This window comes from Nannospalax galili, unplaced genomic scaffold (assembly GCF_000622305.1).
Source record: "Nannospalax galili isolate Female #2095 unplaced genomic scaffold, S.galili_v1.0 scaffold1685, whole genome shotgun sequence".
Taxonomy (NCBI): domain Eukaryota; kingdom Metazoa; phylum Chordata; class Mammalia; order Rodentia; family Spalacidae; genus Nannospalax; species Nannospalax galili.
The window spans coordinates 209,081-227,561 of NW_008352830.1; the positions used below are offsets into that span (position 1 = coordinate 209,081).

At 47.6% G+C, this 18,481-nt stretch overlaps 2 protein-coding genes across 3 annotated transcripts in view; one reads left to right on the forward strand and one right to left on the reverse strand.

Annotated features, from left to right (window-relative positions):
* The window catches only part of Slc44a2 (solute carrier family 44 member 2), a 33,636-nt gene extending 24,794 nt beyond the window's left edge, over positions 1-8,842 (reverse strand). Inside the window, exon 1 of one of the 2 annotated variants that reach the window (XM_008850026.3) lies at positions 8,710-8,842. In XM_008850026.3, coding sequence (XP_008848248.1) covers positions 8,710-8,740 — 31 coding nt within the window. In that variant the 5' untranslated portion in view covers positions 8,741-8,842. Of the gene's footprint in view, positions 1-8,686 lie in introns of both variants that reach the window. The other variant, XM_017802448.2, reaches the window with a different exon arrangement.
* A 98-nt stretch (positions 8,843-8,940) lies between these two features.
* The window catches only part of Ap1m2 (adaptor related protein complex 1 subunit mu 2), a 29,542-nt gene continuing 20,001 nt past the window's right edge, over positions 8,941-18,481 (forward strand). The window contains exon 1 of the mRNA XM_008850032.3: positions 8,941-9,046. The gene's annotated coding sequence lies outside the window, so the exon portion shown is untranslated. The remainder of the gene's footprint in view (positions 9,047-18,481) is intronic.

An 18,481-nucleotide genomic window follows, 5' to 3' on the forward strand; every position in this document is an offset into this window, starting at 1 on the left:
GAAAAGAGCTGGTCACCAGGGTGTTTAGTCCTGGTAGCTTTATAAGAGAGAACTGGTCTGGTGGCACAGGTCCTAGCTACTGGAGAGGGAGAGTGGCAATGTCAGGCCTTGGCTACAGAGTGAATTCATGGCCAGCCTTGATAAAGTCTTGATTGTTACCTCAGTGTGACTGCCACATGACCAAGTGCTTCTAGCTCCTTCCCCTGCTCCACCTTCCCTGATATGATGGACCATACCTTGAACAGTGAGCCAAAATATTTCTCTTTTTAAAAAAGGAAAAAAAGAGTCAGACATGGTAGCACATGCCTTTAATCCCAGCACTCGGGAGGCAGAGGCAGGCAGATCTCTGGTGAGTTCAAGTCCAGCCTGGTCTACATAGTTCTAGGACAGCTGGGGCTACAGGGAGACCCTGTAAAAAAAAAAAAAAAAAAAGACGAGCCTTGCCAATTTAGTGAGACCCTGTCTAAAATAAAAAGAGTAAAAACAGGTAGTGCCTCTCCTAGAATCCACTAGTGAGAGGATGTGGGACATGGTTTTACAGAAGAGCATTTGCTTAGCAGGACAGTGGAACTGGGTTCCATCCTTAGCATGTCAAAACCAAAAACACAGAGCATACCAATTCTCACTATGTGCCTGAGATTTCTACTGGCAAGATTAGAGCCAGATAAAGGCCTGTATCTTGGGTTAAAACTTGTAACTGTAGGACTAGAGAGGACTCAGCAGTTAAGAGCACTGGCTGCTCTTGCAGAGGACCTGGGTTTGGTTCCTAGCACCTACAAGGCAGCTAACAATGGTCTATAACTCCAGTGTCATGGGATCTAATGCCCTTTTCTGGCCTCCACAGGCATTACATGAGAGGGCTGCACTTATATACATAGGCAAAATATACACATAAAATAAAAATTTAAAAATCAAGTTGGGCATGGTGGTGTACACCTTTAATGGGAGGCAGAGACAGTGGCTCTCTGTAAGATCAAGGCCAGCCTGGTCTACACAGTGACTTCCAGGCCAGCTGGGGCTACAGGGTTGCCCCATCTCAAAACAAAACAAACAAACAAAAAAAAAAATCAAAGATCTACAAGAGAGGCCATAGTAGTAGGCACAGAAAGGGGTAGCTATTGTGAAAACTTCCAGAGTGAGGTACATGGCTCTTGGTGTCAAGCTAGGCTAGTCCATCCAAGAACCCAGGCTTGAGTGATAAGAGAACTTACGCAGGCACTTCAGGTTTAACCAGGTTTAATGCTTTTACAGGACATCAACTGACACCCAGTCCCCACAAATTCTAGATCCTGGCCAAGTGCGTGAAGCCTGAGTTCTATCCCCAGTACCCCATGAACTGAGAGCCTGTGATCCTAGCACTCAGGAGATTGAGAGAAGAGGATCAGGAGTTCCAGGTTAGCCTGGGCTACATGACACCCTGTTTCAAAAAGAAAAATAAAGGGCTGGTGAGATGGCTCAGTGGGTAAAGGTGCTTGCTGCCAAGCCTGACTGACAGAATGTGTGAATTACAGAGGAACCACAAGCCTCATTAGGGAAAGCCATAAATCCCTTAAAGTGTCTAACTGACCCTTAAGTGGCAGCCTGGCCTTGCTCAAGCCTGGCTGTGCTCACCCCTTATCAGCTGGTCACTCCCAAGCCTGAGAGAAAGTGTTTGTGGAGCCCACCTGTCCCCTCTAGGGCCATAGATAACCTGCCTGCCAGTTTCTGGGGAAATAATCTTGAGAAGGAGACCCTCAGTCACTCCAAGGACACCAAGCTTGGGCACTAACTCAGCTCCCCACTAAGTCAGCTGTGTCCCACAACCCTGGTATAAACACCCCCGTTTTCTTTGTCTAGTTGTAGATGCCTGGTTCCCGCGGTCAGCCTCTACCTCTCCTGTTTCTTCCTTGAATAAAGGCAGATCTATTCCTTGCCTGTTGCAGGTCTGGCTCTGGTTTCTTGTCTCCTATTTTACTATCTTTCCTTTTATTTTCCAAAAATCTAACACTGACAGCCTGGGTTTGATCACTGGGACCCACAGGGTGGAAGAAGAGAAAGCTGTCATCTGACTTCCACACAAAGGCTATGGTACATGCACCCCGCCTCACAAATATAATAAATAGGTAAAAAAGTAATTTATAAGGGCCAAGAACTTGTGGCTAGATAGGTCACTGGCCCTAGGGGGGATCCTGCTACTAATATTCCACTAAACAGACATAATATTAACATGACTATTTTATTATTATTATTTTATTTTATTTGGTCTTTGTGAGACAGGGTCTCCCTGTAGCGCCAGCTGGACTGGAACTCACTGTGTAGACCAGGCAGGCCTTGAACTCACAGAGATTTGCCTGCCTCTGCCTCCCAAGTGCTGGGACTACAGGCGTACACCACCACGCCCGGCTATTATTTTTTATTTTATGTGTATTCGTGTATTGCCTGCATGTAGGTGAGTGCACTGTGTCGTGCAGTGCCCGTGGAGGACAGAAGACACTGTTGGATCCCCTAGAACTGGAGTTACGGACAGTTGTCAACTGCTATGTGGGTGCTGGGATTCAAACTCCAGTCTTCTATAAGAACAGTCAGTGTTCTTAACTGCTGTGCTCTCTTCAGCCCCAATATTAACATGACTCTTAATGGCTTACTGCTTTACCCATCTCTCAATTCTCACCAGAGAAGTTCTTCTTGCAACAGATGGGCATTAACAGAGAGGCTGGTAAATGTGCTAAGAGTAAGAGACTGGGAAGTGCTCAGCCCTAAATTGGACGCCTGTATCACCTCTCCTCCCAAGGTTTGGGGATCATTGTGGAAGAGGCAGAGGTTGTAGATGACCACAGGGAAACAGAGTTTTCCAGACAGCAGGACAGTTGTACCTATGAACTCACAGCAATGGTGACAGCAAGCACAAGACCCACATAAACTCAAGCCAGACAACATCCCATTCTAGAAAGGTAGGTGGGCACAAACTCCCACCCAACCAAGGAGTTAGTGCATCTAATAGCTGCTGGGAGAGAAAGAGTCAGTTTTCTTTAAGGGTGTGATACATACTTAAAATCCCAGGACTTGGGAGGTGAAGGCAGGAGGAAGAGGCGTTCAAAGCCAGTCTGGCTGTATACAGCATATGAGGGCTTCATTGGCTTAAGACACACACACATACACACACATGCGCGCACACACACGCACACGCACACACATACACATACACATACACAAACACTTTTCAATTCAAATGAAAAAAGAACCACTCTTTTTTTTTTTGAGAGTCTTACTACATAACCCTGGCTGGCCTGGTACTCACTATGTAGACCAGGCTGGCCTCCGACTCACAGAGATCAGTCTGCCTCTGCCTTCCAAGTGCTGGGATTAAAGGCTGGGATCAAAGGCATGTGAGACCACGCATTGTAGAAACCGTCAATCTTTCAGTCACCTGTAGGCCTGGCAACCCCACTTCCTCCTGGGGTGACTATTTCCTTTTTCATTTTCTTCATCTACAGACCCAACAAACGTGTGACTTTCTATTCCACAGTCTCTTCAGTTTCAGTGCTGGGATAGAACCCAGGGCCTATCACACGCTCTTACCACATAGCTGCACCCCGGGCTGGCGTCTCTTCCACACTTCTAGTCTTCCTTCCTTCCTTGTTATTTCACAGAGTGACAAAATTACATGTTGTTCCTTTTCGGATACAGGGACCTGTTTCACCCTTTGACAAGACTACATAGTTTTGTTTTTTTTTAAATTATTCCTTGGTCTTTTTTATTTATTTATTTATTTTGGTCTTTTTGAGGCAGGGTCTCCCTGTAGCCCCAGCTAGTCTGGAACTCACTATGTAGACCAGGCTGGCCTTCAGCTCACAGAGATCTGCCTGCCTCTGCCTCCCTAGAGCTAGGATTAAAGGTGAGCGCCACCAAGCCCGGCAAAGCTATATAGTATTTCATATGGGAGAAGTACTATTAGAAGGATGGGAGGGCCCAGAGAGATAGCTGGCTTAGGGCTAAAGACCTTACTCTGCAAGTGTGAGGACCTCAGTTCTGAACCTAGCACCCACCTAAAAGGCTGGGGGTAAAAAGCATGCACACATGCATGCACACATACGCACGTACACACACACACGCACACTAACACAAAAAGTAAATAAAATTTAAAAATGTAAAAAAATTTAAGGAAAAAACCTGAGCCAGATGCCAGGCAGAAACACAGAAATAACTAGAGAGTTCTCAAAGGTGATTCTTTAACTGCATTGCCTTTGGGGTGGGAACATCTGACACATGGGTCATAAAATGTTCTTTCATATGGAGAGCCGAAAATCTTCCATGCAATTCAGAGCTTATTTCTATTTAATGGGTTTTATTTTATTTTATTATTTCATTTGAGACAAGATTTCATTATGTATCCCCAGCTGGCCTTGCTATGTAGACTAGGCTGGCCCTGATTGCCTGCCACTGCCTCCTGAGTGCTGGAATTAATGCTTGTCACCACACCCTAACATTTTTTAATCAAATAACCAGTGTTTAATATAAGCAATGTTAGATTTTCTAGTGAATAATATCAAGAAATATGTTTTCTTTTTTAATTTTTAAAATTACACTATTTTGTGGGTGTATCTATATATGTTTGTATATGGGTACACACAGACCACAGTGTTTGTGTGGAGGTCAGAGAACAACTTGCAAGAATTTTTTCTCTTTCCACCATGTGGGTCCTGATGGATTGAACTCAGGTTGTCAGGCCTGTCAGCAAGCACCTTTTTCCATTTAGCCATCTTCCCAACCCTGTTGTTTTTCTGAGGCAGGGTCTCATGTAGTCTAGGCTAGCCTCAAACTCATGTATTGGAGGATGACCTTGAACTTCTGATCCTCTAGCCTCCACCCTCCTGAGAACTGGGATGACACCATGCCAGGTTTGTGTGGTACTGGGGATGGAACCCAGAGATTAATGAGTGCTTGGTAAGCACTCTACCAACTGAGCCACATCCTCAGCCCACCCAAGAAATCTGCTTTTTAAAGGACCACTAATTTTTTCCCCTGGTTTTCCTCTCTGGCTAGTCTATTGTTTGGGTTCTAGAAGCTTCTTAGGGTTGGGCTGAGAAGGATGCTATGCCATTTTGGACACCGACCAGGCCCGAGCCGTTTCCCTTTCCCTTGGAGCAGTTGAATTCTTTCAGAAATCCTGTTTTCTGCTGGGAAAGGAGCTTCCTGCCCTGCCCAGGCCTCCCTGACTGTGCCTCCCACAGGCTTGTTCATCCATTAGCTCAGAACCAGCCATGTGCTCCATGCCACCAGTGCCAGGGGCTACTTGAGCACACAGGCCTTACCAGACATGGTAGAAAATGTTGGTCCAAGGCCCAGCATGGTGACAAATGCCTTTAGTCCCAGCCTTTAGGAGGCAGATGCAGGTGGATCTCTGTGAGATGGAGGCCACCCTGGTCTACATAGTGAGCTCCAGGCCACCTGGGGCTTCATGAGACCCTGACTCAAAATAAACAAAAAAACATAGGTTCACCTGGCCTTATGCATAAGAATACAGATTCAGAGAGGTTATCCATTCATCCAGAGTCACACAGCCAAGTCTCAATTTGAGGCTAGGTCTCTCAGAAGCCATCCTCTATTATCACAGTCATCAAGAAGAAGCCATTAAAGGTAGGTTATACATCATCCCCAAGAAAAAGCTGACACTGGGCAGGGGTTCAGTGGGTAGAGCGCTGGCCTAGCATGCACAAAGCTCCAGGCTCCAGCCCTAGTACTACATAGCCCAAGCATGGTGAGGCACACCTATAATCCACAGGAGGATCAGAAGTTCAAGGTCATCTTTAGCTATGCAGTGAGTTTAAGGACAGCTGTGCTACATGACAACCTGTCTCAAAAAAGCAGAGGAGCAGTGGTTCTGGAGAGATGGCTGAGTGGTTAAGGGCACTGGCTGCTCTTGCCAAGGACCTAGATTCAGTTCCTAGCACCCACATGGAGGCTAACAACCATGTGTAACTCCAGTTCCAGGGGATCCGACACTCTCTTCTAGCCTTCAAGGGTAGTGCATGCACATGGTGCAATTACATATATGCAAGCAAAACACTCATACACATAAAATCAAAATAAATTACATTTAAAAATATTTTTATTTATTTTTATTTTTTGTGTACAAGTGTATTGCCTGCATGTATGAGAGTTTACCTGTGATGTGCAAAGCCGCGGGAGATCAGAAGAGGGCTTCAGATTCCCCCCGAACTGGAGTTAAGGACAGTTTGTAGCTGCCATGTGGGTGCTGCCATGCGGGTGCTGGGAAGGAGGGAAGGAGGGAAGGAAGGAAGGAAGTTCCACAGCAAACATTTATGCCAGGTGGTCTGCCTGGAGAAGGTGGATGTGTATGTGGTTGATGGAGCCATGTGGTCCTCCTTCACAGTAATTAAGCAAGCATGTAGTTTGATTGCTGTTCCTTCTACCTGGAGCACACTAGTCTCTAATCATCCCACCTCAGGCTGCACACATCCAGCCTTCTTCTCTTAAAATAGACCCTGGTGGTTCCTCCACACGTGTCCTGTCCTTTGCCTCACATCAAACCACCTATTTTCTTCTCCCTGTGGTCTAAAGATTTTCTGCCTGGTCCTGCCTATTTCCATAGTCAGGCTTCTGCTTGTGAGAGAATCCACAAATTCTTGGGGACCTGGGGAAGAGGGGGTGTGTGTCATAACAGAATGCACCAAGCCTTGGGTTCCAGTCACCTGCTGAGAATGTGCAAGAAAGGCCCGGCTTACTGAGGATGTGCAATACTTTCCGGGTTGGAAGGGGGGCGGTGAAGGCTCAAAGCCGTTGGAGCCCCAGCGCTGCTTTGTTTCGTTTTCTTGAGACAAGGTCTCACTTTATAGTCCCACCTGGCCTGGAACGCACAGAGATCTGCCTGCCTCTGCCTGCCTCCCGAGTGCTGGGACTAAAGGCATATGCCACCATGCCTGACATCTCTTTTTTTAATTTTAATTTTTTATTTTTTTGATCTTTTTGAGATAGGGTCTCCCTGTAGTCCCAGCTGTCCTGGAACTCACTATGTAGACCAGGCTGGCCTTGAACTCACAGAGATCCGCCTGCCTCTGCCTCCTGAGTGCTGGGGTTTAAGGCGTGCACCACCACGCCCCGATACCAGCACTTCTTAAGTGTGAAGTCTTGAGCTCCAGTCCCAGGGACTGATGAACTTGGGCGTGGCCCTGGAATCCATTTCCCGCCAGTGCTTTCTAAGCACGTGAAACACCATAGGTTGCAGTTCTGGCTTGACAGGAGCCAGGGTCCTAGATTTCGCGGTCACAGTTTACTGAGCATGCGCAAAGCCCGGGGTTCCTTCCCCAGCACCGCACACTACAAAACAAAACCCAGCCCCATCTTTTGGTGAAATTCAAGGCTGGTTAACTCATCCTTGTTCACTCCGCCCCATTCTTATTCCGAACAGACCACGCAGACCAAAGATTCGCCTGGGTGCTAAACACCCTACCCAGGCTCCCAGACTCCCACATCAGAGACAACTAGCCACACCCAAAAGTTGAACAGCAAGAACAGGCCCAGAGCTTGGGACTTGAGCCAAGGAGGCCCTATGGAGGTCTGGGCCTGGCAGCTTCCAGCAGCCACGGAGGTCCCTATCAGGCTAGGTCTGTTACCTTTCTTTAGGCTGGGCAGGGTGGGTCCTAGTCTCTCCCATCTGCCGACTGTTTGGTCTCCTAAACCCACAGTCCCTAGGGGCGAAGAAAGAAGCTCAGAGATAACCTCCTTGCTTTTCTCGTTTTTCTCGTTATTTTTGAACCGTTTCCGGCCCCCTCCTCAAGACTCTAGAGTCTGGCAGTTTCCAGGAAGTTCCTGTCACATTAGATGGGGGCTGGGGGAGGGAAGAGGACAACAGAGCCATGCCACTTGAGTCTTGGGCCAAATTAAACCCGAAATAGAGATGAGGAAGGAGACACAGAGTAGGACAGCCGGCCCGTGGGAACCCGGGGGTGGGCAAGCCGCATCCTGGACCCACTCACGGCGCGAAGTGGCTAAGGCGGTCCTCAGGGGCTCACGCTGCGGGCGGGAGAGGGGTGGCTCAGTCGCCTGGAAGCGCCCCCTGTCAAATGACAGGCACCTGCGACCAACTGTACAGGTTAGGGAAAGTTTCCGAATAGCTTTCTGCTTTTCCCTCGCTGGAGGCACCCTGGTTTCCGCCCTTCCCACAGGCTGATCCAGACCCCGCAGGCTCCCACACACCTAGGATACCAGTCTGTTCAGCCTTGCCTCAGTTTCCCATCTAGCCCGAAGCTTGAGAGCGCAGCTTTTGGATGCAAGGAACAGGGGATGTGGGGAGGTGGACGCCGAGGACAAAGGGGTCAGGAGAGCCGGGGGCTTTGGCAGAGGTTGGGACCCTGTTTTGTATCCCTCACCTCAGCCGTGATCACTGCACCTCCCCTCCCCCTCCCCCTCCATCTGAGTAGCCCAGATAACGGGACCTCCACGGGAGGAGCATGCGCCGTACGGCCCCGGCCCAACATCCAGGAGGAAGGTGTGTGATGGGGGGATGGATCTTGAGTCTCCCCGGGAGGCCACAGAAGGGGTTGCCCCAAGTTGGAGCAGGATGCTTGGGGCTGGATGCAGAGGCCCGAGGATGGAGGTTGGAGGGGATCCCTGACTTGCAGCCGCGGTGCTTTTGTTTTAAGGTGTCAAATGTACCCCTCCTCGAGATCTACCCCTTCCCAGTCACCTCAGGTCGCAGGTGACTCCTACCATAGGCTCCGTCCTTCCGATCGTCCTCCATGGTCACGCAGAGCAGGGAGGGGCGTCTCCAGCCAGCGCGACCCCAGCAAGGGGGTGGCCGGGAGACTCAGAGCCGCAGGTCCCGCCCCTCGCCCGGTCTAGCTCCGCCCCCAGGTACACCCGCCAATAGCAGCCCCGCTCCGGAGGGGGCGTGGTCTCTTGCGGCCCAGGCCCGGGAAGGGTGGGGCCGCAATTTTTTTTGCCCCTGTGGGAGACCGGTTTGGCATGTGCTCCGTGCTCCGATTGGATTCGCCCATCACCCACCCCTATTGAGCGCTGATTGTTGTGCCAGGAGATTGAAAAAAAGGTGGGGTTTTTTTTTTTTTTTTTTTGGTCTTTTTGAGACAGGGTCTCCCTGCAGCCCCAGCTGTCCTGGAACTCACTATGTAGACCAGGCTGGCCTTGAACTCACAGAGATCCACCTGCCTCTGCCTCCCAAGTGCTGGGATTAAAGGTGTGCTGGGTGTCAATTTTTTTTTTTTTTTCATGCATTTGAGAGATTGAGGACATCAATCAGGCGGGAATAAAAGCTTTGAGGCAGAATGTAAGGTGGTAAATACCAGCATGTGGCAGAGGCAGGCAGATCTCTGTGAGTTCGAGGCCAGCCTGGTCTACATAGTGAGTTCCGGGACAGCTGGGGCTACAGGGAGACCCTGTCTCAAAAAACCAAACTAGAAACAAAAAATAAGGTGGCAGGCAGGTGTGATGGTGGCACAAGCTTTAATCCTTTAATCCCAACACTTAGGAGGCAGAGGCGGGCATATATCTCTGTAAGTGTGAGATAAGGATGGAAAAAAGGGAGGGGAGGGGAGGGGAGAGGAGGGCAGAGGAGGGCAGGGGAGGGGAGAGGAGGGAATGACGTCAAGCCCAGTGTGGAGCAGCAACATGTACCTGTAACCCCAGCACAGGGGAGGTGGAGACAGGAGGATCCCTGGGGCTCCTTGGCTAGCCAGTCTAGCTGAACTGGTGAGCTCCCGATTCAGTGAGAGACTCTGCCTAAAAGTAAAGTAATAGGGGCTGGAGAGATGGCTCAGTGGTTAAGAACACTGGTTGTTCTTGCAGAAGACCCAGGTTCAAATCCCAGCACCCACATGACAGGTAACAACTGTCCGTAACTCCAGTCCCAGGAGATCTGACAGCCTCTTCTGCCCTCCGCCGGTATTGCACGACACCTCCTCAACATTGCACGACATGGGAGCACTCACATACATGGATACAATACACTCATACACATAAAATAAAAATAATAAATGAAATATTTTTTAAAAAAGAGCATTGGCTGTTCTTCCAGAAGACCCAAGTTCGAATCACAGAACCCAAAGTGGCTAAATGCATAACTCCAGTTCCAAGGGACTCTGATGCCCTCTCCTGGCCTCTACGGGCATTGCATAACACAGGTGCACCTACAAACATGCACAAAAATAAATAAATAAATAAATAAATAAATAAATAAATAAATAATTAAATTAAAGTGGAGAGGGCTGAGTAAATGGCTCAGCAGGTAAAGGTGCATGCCACCAAGCTTTGACAACCTGAGTTCAATTCCCAGGGCCCACATGGTGGAAGGAGAGAACTGATTCCCACACACATATGCCATGGCCCATGTGCCTACATACACACACATATAAATAAATGTAATAAAAATATTAAAAGAAATAAGATGTCGGGGCTGGAGAGATGGCTCAACAGGTAAGAGCTCTGACTGCTCTTGCAGAGGACCTGGGTTCGATTCCCAACACCCACATGGTTGTTAACAACCATCTGTAGCTCCAGTTCCAGGGGATCTGATGCCTTCTTCTGACCTCTGGGGGCACCGCACAACACGGGTGGACTTAAACACATGTGAATAATTGTGAAAGACATCTTTTCTTTTTGGTCTATTTTTGAGACAGGCTCTCCCAGTAGTCAGGGCTGGCCTGGATTTGCTATGAAGACCAGGCTGGCCTCTAATTCACAGAGATCCGCCTGCCTCTGCCTCCTGAGTGCTGGGATTAAAGACATGTGCTACCACACCTGGCTCTGAGAAAGACATTTTAAGTCAAACTTTTAACTGCCATGTGCACACAAGCACATGTACACACACATATATACCCAAAGTAGATCACTGACATTGCTCAGGTAATAAATACTAAAGCATCTATGAGATACTACTTCACACAATAGTCAAAACTAAATAAAGTGGAGGCTGAGGTAGGATGGTCATAACTCTCAGTCTAGCCTGAGCTATATAATGAGATCCATCCACAAAATGTTCGGTAGGGCTGGAGAAATGACTCAGCAATCAAGAGCATGGTCTGCTCTTGCAGAGGACCCAGGTTCCAGTCCCAGCACCCACATGGTGGCTCACAACCACCTATAACTCCAGTTCCAGGAGATCCATCACCATCTTCTGGCCTTTGCAGGTATTGCACACACGTACACACATGCAGATGAAACAGCTATACACATAAACATAAAATAAAAATAAATAAGCCGGGCATGGTGGCGCACGCCTTCAATCCCAGCACTCGGGAGGCAGAGGCAGGTGGATCTCTGAGTTCAAGGCCAGCCTGGTGTACATAGTGAGTTCCAGAACAGCTTGGACTACAAGGAGACCCTGTCTCAAAAAAGACAAAAATAAATAAATAAATAATAAATAAATAAATAAATAATTTTAAAAAGTTTTTATAGCCAGGCATAAAGGCACACTTGTGATCCCAGCACTTGGGAAGTGGAGGAAAGAGGACAGGTAGTTTAAGGCTGCCTGGGATACATCAGACCCTGTCTCAGGAAACAAAAACATTTTTTTCATTCTTCAATGGAAGGTATGAAATATTGAGATACGATTGAAAAATCAAAGTGTCATGCTGAATGGGACAATTTTTTTCCCCCATAAGGTTCTAGAACAGGGTTAGTAATGTTCAGCAGAATTCAGAACTGTTGTTGCCTTTTGAGGCAGTAGTGCCTTGTTGGGGAGCACATCCGGGTGACAGAAACAACTGTGGTTACACAGGTGGGTTCAGTGTGTGGGAACTTGACTTCTACGCTTTCTTCTTAGTACATGATACATTTTAAAATGGAAAATAAGGGCCAATAAGATGGCTCAGTGGGTAAAGGCGCTTGCCACCAAGTCTGATGACCTGATTTGGTCCCTAGCACATGTTAGGGAGAGAACAGACTCTTGCCAGTTTTCCTCTGACACCTACACACAGGTCTTAGCACACACAATGAAAAAAAAAGGTAAAAAAAATTTTTCAGTGGGGTTTGGAGAGATAGCTCAGTGTTAAAAGCACTGGCTCCTCCAACAGAGGAACTGGTTCAGTTACCAGCACCCACTTTACAGCTCCTGTAAGTCTAGTTCCATTCCAGTGATCTGAGGCCCTCTTCTGAGCTCTGCAGGTACTGCACACACATGGCACAAACTCACACACATGTGTACAAAATAAAAATAAGAAAATAGGGGCCAGGTACAAGCACCTTTAATTCTCAGCACTTAGGAGGCAGAGGCAGGTGAATCTCTGTTAGTTCAAGGCCAGCCTGGTCTACATCAAGTTCCAGGTCACCTGAGGCTGCAGGGAGACCCTGTCTCAAAAACAAATAAATAAACAACAATAAAAACAAGTAAATAGGGGCTCTGGGCTGGACAGATGGTTCAGCAATTAAGAGGGATTATTGCTCTTGCAAGGACCTAGGTTTGGTTCCAATTATCCATATCAGGTGACTCATAACCACTTGTAACTCCAATTTCAGATCAAATGTCCTCTGGCCTCAGAATACACATGAGGTACATATAACCTCACACAAGCACACACACATATACACATAAACAAAGATAATAAATTCTAAGTAAACAAAAGTGGCTTTTTAGACTAGAAAAAAGTTGAATTTTTCTTTTGTCTTTTTGAGACAGGGTCTTCCTGTAGCCTCAGGCCAGCCTGGAACTCACTATGTAGACCAGGCTGGCCTCAGACTCAAAGCTCTGCCTGCCTCTGCCTCCCAAGTGCTGGGATTAAAGGTGTGTACCTCCATGCCCGGAAATGTATGAAATGTTTATAGCAACTTTTCAGGGTGGAAAACAAGACTCAGAGAAATTAAGCAATTTCCCCACTGCCACACAGTAAGCATGGGGGCATAGTAGGATTTGAATCCCAGGAAGTCTGACCACACAGTAAGCATGGGGGCATAGCAGGATTTGAATCCCAGGAAGTCTGACCACACAATCCAAGGATTCCCCTCATCTCTTTAAATTTTTAATTGTTTTGATTTACTTATTTTATAAGTATTTTACCTGCATGTATGTAACTGCACCTGTGTCATGCAATGTCTACAGAGGCCAGAAGAGGGTATTGGGTCCCTGGAACTGGAGTTACAGATGATTGTTAGCTGCTGTTGGGAGCTGGGACCCAACAGAGCAGCCAGTTTAAGAGCAGCCAGTGCTCTTAAACACTGAGTTGTCACTCCAGCTCCCAAAGGGCACTTTAAAAATAAAAGATTTATTTGGGGGGGCTGGAGTGACAGTAAAGTGGTTAAAATCACTGGCTGCTCTTGCAGAGGACCTTGGTTCAATTCCCAGCACCCACACAGCAAATAACAACCACCTGTAACTCCAGTTCCAGGGCATTCAACGCCCTCTTCTGGCCTTTATGGGGATTGTACACACGTGTTGCACTTAAATGCATACGGTAAAACACTTATACACATAAATGTATATTTGTTGATATTTATATGTGTGTGCCTATTTATCTATATGTGCATCATGTGTGGGAAATGCTCATGGTGGTCAAAAGAGGGCGTTGGATCCCCTGGAACTGGAGTTACCGGTGGTTGTTAATGACCTTGTGGGTGCTGGGAACCAAACCCAGGTCCTCTGTAAGAGCATCCAGTGCTCTTTTTAGCTGCTGAACCATCTCTCCAACCCCTATTTTAGTTACAGGCAGTTGTGAGCTACCTGATGTGGATGCTAGGAATCAAAGTTGGATCCTCTGCAAGAGCACTGTGGGGCTCTTAACTGCCAAGCCATCTCTCCAGCTCCCACCTTGTATTTTTGAGACAGTCTCTCACCTAACCTGGAGCTTACGAATTTGGCTAGGCTGGCTTGCCACTGAGCTCTAGGAATCTACTTGTCTCTACCACACCTAGCCTGTCATATGGGTTCTGGGATTCAAACTCAGGTTCTCGTGCTTGTGCAGTCAACGCTTTACCCACTGAGCTATCTTCTTAGTCCCCCATCATAAAAAGTTTTAAAATAGGTGGGGGCAGGTAAGATGACTTAGCAGCTAAAGGTGCTTGCCACTTAGCCTTACAGGGATTTCGCTAGAGGGAGCCCTGTCTCAAAAAGACCCAAAAAAAAAAAAAAAAAAAGAAAAAGAAAAAAACCCTGAACCACATGTTGGAAGGGAAGAACCAACTCTGACCTCAAGTGCATGTCACATGCAAAAAATAAATAAATAAAATGTAATAAAAATGTATGATGCCAGGCATGGTGGCGGACTCCTTTAATCCTAGCACTTGGGAGGCAGAGGCAAGCAGATCTCTGTGAGTTCAAGGCCAGCCTGGTCTATGTAGTGAGTTCCAGGGGCTACAAAAAGACCAAAAAAAAAAAAAAAAAAAAAAAAAGTATGATACGTAAGCAGGGTATGTTGTTGGGTATAATCCCTGTATTTGGAAGGTGAAGGCAGGAGGATCAGGAGTTGAAGGCCAGCCTGGGCTACTTGAGATCCTATCTCAAAAACAACAACATACCTTTAGGCATACACCTTTAGTCCAAGCACTCTGGAGGCAGAGGCAGGCAGATCTGTGAGACAGAAGCCATCTTGGTCTATACAGCCAGTTCTAGGCCAGTTGGGGCTACAATAAGACCCTGTCTCAAACAAACAAACAAAGAAACAAACAAGACCCATGGTTCTAGCCAGTTGTGAAGGGGGCCTGATGGGCACTAGAAAAGACCAAGGGAAGGACCTGCCCTGGACACAGAGTGGGAAATCAAAGGGAAGTTCCCTCAGAGAAAACCGAGAGGGAGGAAGGGGCAGAAGAGGCAAAGGAAACAGGAGGAGGTAGAATTTTGTAATGAGGGTGAGGTTCTGAAAGAGGAAGGAAATCCAGGAAGTCACTAAGTCTGGGGCCAGGGTTTCAAGGGTTAGAACCCTGTGGCTGAGGCCAACAAGGATCTGACTGAAGGTCGGGGCTACTGACCCACGGCTGTTGGGAGCCATGAAAAGTGAGAGACTGAAGGAGGGCCATCACCAGCATGAGTGACACAGAGATTTCTTTAGTGTGGAGAAGAAGAGGGTGGGGGAGTTGAGGCAGGGCCCCGGGGGAGGAAGGGATGTTTGGAACACTGGGACAAGGCCACCTTCTCTGTTGGCAGCTGAGACAGGGCTGGCTGGGCTTGGCCAAGACAGAGCTGCTCTGTTCTCAGCCCTCACAGAGGCTCTTGAGCTCATGAATTTTTTAGCCAAACAGATCTTGAGTTTCAGATTCCAGAGTGCTCTCTCTCCTTCCCTCCCTCCCCCCCCCTCCCCCACTTCTCTCTCCTCTCTCCCCCAATCTCCACATTTCTATTTGGAGGCCAGAGGACAATATTTTATTTATTTTGTGCATACATGCACAACCTTCTGGAGTTGATGCTCCCCTTCCACCATGTGACTCTCAGGGACTGAACTCAGGTCACTGGGCTTGGCAGCAAGCTCCTTTACCCACTGAGCCATCTTACCAGTCCTCCACCTTGTTTTTTTGTTTGTTTGCTCATTGTTTTGGTTTTGAGACAGGGTCTTCCAGTAGCATCAGCTGACCTGGAACTTGCTAGGTAGACCAGCCTGGCCTTGCTCTCAAGGAGATCCATCTCTCTCTGCTCCTGAGTGCTGGAATTAAAGGTGTACACTGCCATGCCTGGTCCTTCCAACTTGTTTATGGAGATGGGGTCTTTCAGGAGCTCGCCAAGTAGGCTAGACTGGCTGGGCAGTGAGCCCCAGGAATCTGCCTGCCTCCTCCTCTCCAGCCTTGGGATTGATTTTTCAAGAGTCATCTCCACAATCTGAGAGTGATGCTAAAGTCCAGGGCTGGGGTGAGCTGAGCCCCACTGTGTGGGTCACCCACTGAGCAGGGAGCTATAGAAACATGACGGACTCTGTCTTCTGATCAGAGGCAATAGAAAACCTTGCTCAGTTAGTAGACCTGGGTTTTCCTTGCAGCATCTCAGCACTCAGAAGGCTAAGGCAGGAAAACTGTGATTTCCAGGTCACCCTGGGCTACATAATAAAAAAAACCAAAACCAAAAACAGACAAACAAAAATCTTTGGTGCTGGGGTTGGAGAGCTGGTTCAGTGGTTTAGAGCACTGGCTACGCTTGTAGAGGACCCAGGTTCAGTTCCCATCACCCACATGGCAGCTAACAACCATCTGTAACTACAGTTGCAGGAGATCTGATGCCCTCTTCTGGCCTTTGTGGGCATTGCATGCATATAGTGCACTTACACACATGCAGGCAACACACTCATACACAAAAAAACATTGAGTTTCAGGGGCTGGAGGGATGGCTCAGCGGTTAAGAACACTGTTCTTGCAGAAGACCCTGGTTTGAATCCCAGCACCCACATGGCAGCTAACAACTGTCCGTAACTCCAGTTCCAGGGGATCTGACAGCCTCTTCTGTCCTCCAAGGGCATTGCACAACACAGGTGCACTTACCTACATGCAGGCAATACACATACACATAAAAATAATAAATGAAAATTTTTTTGTCTTTTTGACACAGGGTCTCCCTGTAGCCCCAGCTGTCCTGGAACTAGCTATGTAGACCAGGCGGGCCTTGAACTCACAGAGTTCTGCTTGCCTTTGCCTCCCAAGTGCTGGGATTAAAGGCGTGTGCCATCACGCCCAGCCTAAATTTTTTTAAAAAACAATTTTTTAAAGATTCTTTTAAAAAAATTAGCCAGGCGTGGTGGGTGCATGCCTTTAATCCCAGCACTTGGCAGACAGAGTCTCGTGGATCTCTGTGGGTTTGAGGCCAGCCTGGTCTACATAGCAAGTTCCAGGTCAGGTGGGGCTATAGGGAGACCCTGTCTCAAAAAGACCAAGAAAAAAAATTGAGTGTCTTTGTGCAAGTCACTTAGGCTTTAGGAGCCAAACCTCAGTTGCCCCATCTGTCAAATAAAGATAACAGCTTTCCCATTCCTTCAGTGGGTTATCTGTAGGGTTGGGCTGTGGCTCAGTTGGTAGAGTGCTTGCCTAGCATGCATGGGTTCCATCCCAGCAATGGACTACATAAATGGGGTGTGGTGGAACATGCATTTCGTCTCAGCACTCTGAAGATGGGGAGGTAGAAGATCAGGAGTTCAATGTCATCCTTGAATACATAGGGAGTTTGAGGTCAGCCTAGGCTACATGTAAGCCTGTTTCAGAAAAAAAAGTTTATAGTGGGGCTGGAGAGATGGCTCAGGGGTTAAGAACACTGGTTGTTCTTGCAGAACACCCAGGTTCGAATCCCAGCACCCACATGGCAGCAATAATGACTGTCCATAACTCCAGTTCCAGGTGATCCGATGTCCTCTTCAATCCTTGTGGGCATTGCATGACACAGGTGCACTAACCTTTACACTCATACACATGAAATATACATAAAATAAAAATAATAAATATTTTTTAAAAAGTTTATAGTGTTCTTTTTAAATTTTTTAAAAATTTGTTTTATTTATTTATATTTATGTGTATGAGTGTTCTGCCTGCATGTGTGTGTTGCTGCCCATGTGCGAAATGCCTACAGAGGCCAGAAGAGCACATAAGATCCCCTGGAACTGGAGTTATGGACAGTTGTTAGGGTGATGAGAACTGAACCCGGGTCCTCTGCAAGAGCACCCAGTGCTCTTAACCATTGAGCTGTTGCTCTGGGCCCTGTAATATTTCTTTTTATTTTAATTTTTTATTTTATTTATTTTTTTCTTTTTGGTCATTTTGTAGCAGGGTCTCCCTGTAGCCCCAGATATCCTGGAACTCACTATGTAGACCAGACTGGCCTCGAACTCACAGAGATCCACCTGCCTCTGCCTCCTGAGTGCTGGGATTACAGGAGTGCGCCACCACACCCAGTGGTAACATTCCTTTTTATGTCAATGACTAAACACAGTGCAGCCACTAGGGAGGCTGGAGTGGAAGGGTGAGCTTCTCACCTCAAGCACTTCAAGCCAGGCGTGGTGGCACACGCCTTTAATCCCAGCACTGGGGAGGCAGAGGCAGGTGGATCTCTGAGTTCGAAGCCAGCCTGGTCTACATAGTGAGTTCCAGGACAGCTGGGGCTACAGGGAGACCCTGTCTCAAAAAGACCAAAAAAAAAAAAAACCCAAAAACTTCAAAACATTTTAAGAGCTGGGGGCATAACTCAGGGGTAAGGTGCTTACCTAGTATGTGCATTGCTCTGAGTTCTAGCTCCAGGATTCTAAAAATAAGGACAACAAAATTGTTGCTTAATGGCCTCCTGGCTGTGCGGCCTTGACCAAGTGGCTTGACCTCTCTGTGCATTGCTTCTTCCATTGTGGTGACTGATAAATTTTTCAAATATGCCCACTGCCTCTGTCTTAGGGCAGTGCTAGATTCCAATAGAGGTGTCCTGGGTGATTCTCATGACTACTTTCTCTTGGCTCCTGCTTGTCTCCTAAGACTTGGTTAAAGCCTGAGTCTGGCTTGAGGAAGGAATAATGAGGCCCAAGTGGGCTCTGTCGTCGCCCCTGGCAGCCCTGCAGGAAGCCTCCCTTCCCCAGTAGAACACTGT